The sequence below is a fragment of the Triticum urartu genome, chromosome 4, assembly GCF_003073215.2.
Source record: "Triticum urartu cultivar G1812 chromosome 4, Tu2.1, whole genome shotgun sequence".
Taxonomy (NCBI): Eukaryota; Viridiplantae; Streptophyta; class Magnoliopsida; order Poales; family Poaceae; genus Triticum; species Triticum urartu.
The window spans coordinates 601762381-601767380 of NC_053025.1; the positions used below are offsets into that span (position 1 = coordinate 601762381).

Sequence of the window (5000 nt, forward strand, 5' to 3'; positions counted from 1 at the left end):
CCCGCTGGCGCAAACGGAAGAGCCATCGGCGAAGGAGAGACGGTCCTCCTGACCGCCTGGGACGAAGGAGGGGCTAGGGCCACCTGCCCCAGCCCCCCTCCCAACACCGCTGCTGGCGTAGGCGTCGCCGCTACAACCGGAGTAGCGGGGGCCGAGGCTACCTGCCTCGGGCTCCCTCCCCCGGCGCTGGCCGACTCCAACGTGACCGACCTCACCGGCGTCGGGAAATGGAGGGGGGAAGTCAAGGCCTCCTGCCCCGAACCCCCTCCCTCCAACACCAGCTCAGCCGCAGCAAACCGCACCGGAGCCTCGACCACAGGAGGAACAAGGGAAAGAGAAGCAACCTCCGGCTCCCCCACCCCAACTCCATCCAGAGTCCTTGCCGATGGGGCCCTCACCAAGCGTCCAGGCACAGAACCGCCAGCTCCCTCAAACTCCAACAGAGGAAGCGTGTGCTTAAACATATCATCAGAGTCTACCCGGTCACTCCAAAGTCTGAGCGGCGCAGATGCTGGATCAAAGGACCCAAACCGCAACGAAGTCATAGGCACCGAAGGTGATGCTGCCGGCTCAACCCCGGTCCCATCCCCGGGCAACTGAGCATCTGGGCGAGAGCCGTTAGACCCCTCTCGTGTGGACTCATCAATCTGTGCCCCATTGGCTCCCGCACCGCCGTCTCCCTCGTGCATATCAACATCATTCCCATTAACTGCATCAGCAAACAGATCAGTGTCCTCAAACTCAATCTCGAGCGGGAACACCTCTCCCCTATAAGTCCAGTTGACCACATCAGGCACGAACTCAATATCCAGAATACTGACTAAAAGCCAGGCCACCCCATGAGCCCGGGTAAAAGCCATATCAACTCTCTCCGTCTTCCCAACCATCATACCCAAACTGGCCATAACTCGAACATCCTGCAAAGGCTTAGACGGGGCCCCTACAAACCGCAACCAGACCTGCGTAAGCGGCTTTCCCTTAGGCTCCACCTTCTTCCACTCGTGAAACTCCAGAATGCACGAAGTGCCAGGAACTCTACACAAACCAAAGCTCAACTACCGCTGCAAGTCATCCACCGTGGGGAAATCAACCTTAAAAACCTTTTTCTCGAGACCAACCAGCTCCCACCGAAAGTCCCCCCACTACTAGAAATCCCCATATTTCCGACGGTGAAATCTAATAGCCGAAGGGTTGTCGGCCTTGACAGTAATAGCCGACGGTGGTGATAATGGCCGACGGTTTTTGTCAACTCACATGTACGACTGGTAATAACCGACGATGTATTGCATTTACCGATGGGGAAAACCTAACCCTCGGATATCCAATTTAATGCCCGACGGTATGAGTTGAATGGTGTTAGTTGAATGTCTGCCAAGATACAAAAGGTCATATCGTAGTTGTTGCACATAGTATGTATTCCATTCACCAGGATTCAAATAATGTGCCGCGGTTACATTATTGTGTCGTTTACAACCAGACTAGAATACATAGGTTGTTTATAGAACAAGCCATCTTACAGAATTTATGGAATATTTCCACTCGATGCGCCTTTATAGGTACCTAATAATAGCACGAGACTAGTACATAGTTGCAGTACACACACCATAGTACCACTTATTCTCACAAAGTACTAACATACATCTCTCAGCAGTTCAGCCGCACATGAAGCAGGCTGCTCACACTGCGTCGTCGTGGGTCTTCTTCATGAGGCGAGCCCAAGTTATAGCCACTCGTACATAAACCTCATCATACAGCTTATCAATGATCTGGAAGTAAGCAATCGTCCAGCTTCTTTTCAGTAACATGGTGCAAAACACCACCCAAAGGCCGACCACAAATCCTATGCCCATCCCAAGGTAGAGATATGAAATATGATCTACATCTTCATGGTCGACACTTGGCTCTGCATCAGTAGTACTAGCAGAGCAGTTTTTGGAGAGAGGGTAGCCACATAGACCGGGGTTGCCGATGTAGATATCAATCTGGTTGTCAAGAGCTTGTAGCTGGGGCCCGGATGGTATCATGCCTGATAAGTTGTTGTATGACAGGTTCAAGTAGCTTAGAGAGGTTAGAGCTGACAAACCAGATGGGATTTCACCAGAAAGCTTGTTATAGGATAGGTCGAGGGACTCTAGCTGCTTTAGAGCACCAATCTGAATTGGGATTTTGCCAATCAACTGATTACTTGATAAGTTCAAATTGGTGAGCCCAATCAGCAATTTTATCTCCTCTGGAATCTGTCCTGTTAAACTATTACATGAAAAATCAAGATTCACCACTAGCCCGTATATGCCAAAGGTATAGTCACGTGTTTGGCCTTTTGTAATGACTGGTACGCTCTCCTCAAAATCACTCACCTCTAAATCATTCTCCTCAAAATCATAGCCTAACCTTTTCCGAGATATGACTCTCATTGCTTTCAAGCTTGATAGTGACCATGGTATGCTTCCAGAAATATTGTTACGGGCTATATCCAAATGATAAAGACTTTCAAGGTCAGTAAGGTTCTTAGGAATATGACCGCTAAACATGTTTGATCTCACCCTCAAGATTTGCAACAGTGGTATTTTTTCTGGTAACCACTTTGGCAATATTCCAAAGAACCTATTGAATGAAAGATCAAGGAATACCAAATTTTTGGCACTCTGAAGAAATTTAGGGAATTCACCAGAGAGATCATTGTTGCTCAAGTCAAGACTAACCATGACAGAACCAAATTGACCCGCAGAGTTTGTGTTGGATACTGAGGAATTGCTATCTGACTCCATCCAGCACTGCATAACATCTCCTGTTAAATTGTTTCCTGATAGTTCCAACCGTCGCAGTTCAGTCAATTGGCATATAGATGATGGAATGGTGCCTGTAATTTGATTATTTGCCAGCAACAACTGCTCAAGCAGTGGAGCTTTTAGCTTTGATGGCAATGACCCTGAGAAAGAGTTTGAGGACAGATTCAAATATGATATATTTACAGGGAGCCCTGGAATTTGACCTATAAGCATATTGGACCCAAGATATAACATTCTCACTGACATGTGTTGTAGATTTGCCGGTAAGGAACCATGCAACTTGTTTCCCGATGCATCCAAGAATTTAGTTCGGAAAAATGTCACCCAAAACCACTCAGGAATGACATCATCCAAATTTGCATTTCGAAGACAAAGAGAATAAACATCAGTCTGCCATCTAATCCACTCCGGAAAACGGGGCCCCACTAGGCATGACCCTAAGTCTATGGACTTTAGTCCAAATGGAGGAACCCAGTTTTGTTCGATGTCTATTTTCAAGGAGTTGCCTCCCAATTCCAGATATTCTAATTTAAATAAGCTTGAAAAATGCTCCTTCATAAGCACACCATCAAGTTTATTGTTGCTGAGATCCAACACTGTCAAGTTACCAAGTGCTCCAACTCCCATTGGTACAGTACCAGTTATCATGTTTTGACTGGCTGAAATAACACTAAGACTGGTCATGTTCCCAATCCAGATTGGTAGTTTTCCGGTTAGATTTGTATTATACATTGACAAGACTTGTATTTTACTCCATGAGCACCTTGGAAGTCGATCCATGAATTCTCCTATGCTTGCATTAATGTTGTTATAATCTAAATTCAGCACTTCCAAATTGCACAAATTTTCTAAGTTGCTCGGTATCAAACCCACAAGACCATTCCCACTGAAATCAATGACTTGAAGGGCTGTCATGTTTCCTAGTTTTTCAGGAATAGGTCCATGCCACTCGCAATAGGAGAGGTGAAGCTCCTTAAGGCTTTTCATATCCCAGAAGAACCAGTTTTGCTCTAGTGATGTGTTAAACCAGTTGTATGATAGATCAAGGACTTGAAGATGTGTGAGGTTTGATTTTGAACTAGCAGGCACTGTATTGGTAAGGCTAAGACCACAATATTGTAAGTAAAGCACCTTGAGAGAAGAAAGCGGGTTTACCACGTGAACCCAATCCCGCACATCGCTAAGGTCCGCATAGCTCAAGTCAAGATAAGTCAACAATGAAAGACGTGACAACCATGCAAGATCTACTGCTTGCAAAGAATTGTTATCCCCACCAACATCAAGATATTTCAAATTTGAGAGATTACCGAGTTGGGAAGGTATTGTCCCACTAAAATCTGACATCGAGAGGTTGAGATACCTTAGATTCTCCAGAGAGCCCATGGACGCAGGTATGCTTGCGCCATTGAAGTCATTCCAACTCAGATCAAGATACCTCAACTGTTGCAAAGCAGCCAAAGAGGAGCTCATCTCATCTCTTTCCAGTTTCAGGCTGTTGTACTTGTAGCCATTTTCGTAGGTGTTGCGGAGGTTGAGCTTCATGACATGACCTGTTCTGCTGCTGCACTGGACTCCCTCCCACTGACAACAATCTTCGCCATGCCATGACGAGAGACGGCCAGTGGGGTCGAGAAGGTCTGCCTTGAAGGACAGAAGCGCATCCCGCTCCCTGGTGATGCAGGTTCCAGTCCCACCTGATACCCTCGCTTTAGCAAGGGAATCAGACGGTGTAACATGGAAAATCAACAGGCAAAGTATTGCTGCGGCTGCTCGGGCGAGATGCCCAAGCTCAACAGCCATATTGTTTGGACGAGCTAGAGAACAACTAGTGTATGTGAATGGCAACGGGATGGGAGAGGAGCTGATCTTGAGTTCACCAACAAGCGCAATATATGTATGGTCTATGGTATTTTCCAAGTCTTGGTCTTGGTCTTGGCGTGCATACTTTTTCTTATACGGGAAGCTGTGGCTAGAGTTTCTACTGAGTAGGACAATCAACCATGCAATGCACGGCAAAGGAATAAATAAGGACCTAAAAAATTAGGCACCAGAGTCGTTCAAGGAACAGACCGTGTTCCTTTTTGTATTCCTGGGATCAGGAATGGAGTAATTTCCACTTGGTGGGTTTATCATTTATTAGTGAGCCATGTGATTCTCTTTTTATATATTAAATTTCCCTGAGTTATAAGTTTGACAAGAAACTCTAAAACT

The 5000-nt window shown here is 46.3% G+C and overlaps 1 protein-coding gene across 1 annotated transcript; it reads right to left on the minus strand.

Annotated features, from left to right (window-relative positions):
• Window positions 1-1676: 1676 nt before the first annotated feature.
• LOC125554945 (receptor-like protein EIX2) lies at window positions 1677-4678 on the minus strand. Its single transcript, XM_048718302.1, has one exon. The coding sequence runs from the start codon at window positions 4587-4589 to the stop codon at window positions 1677-1679; it is 2913 nt and encodes a 970-aa protein (XP_048574259.1). The 5' UTR covers window positions 4590-4678.
• Between the last annotated feature and the right edge of the window lie 322 nt (window positions 4679-5000).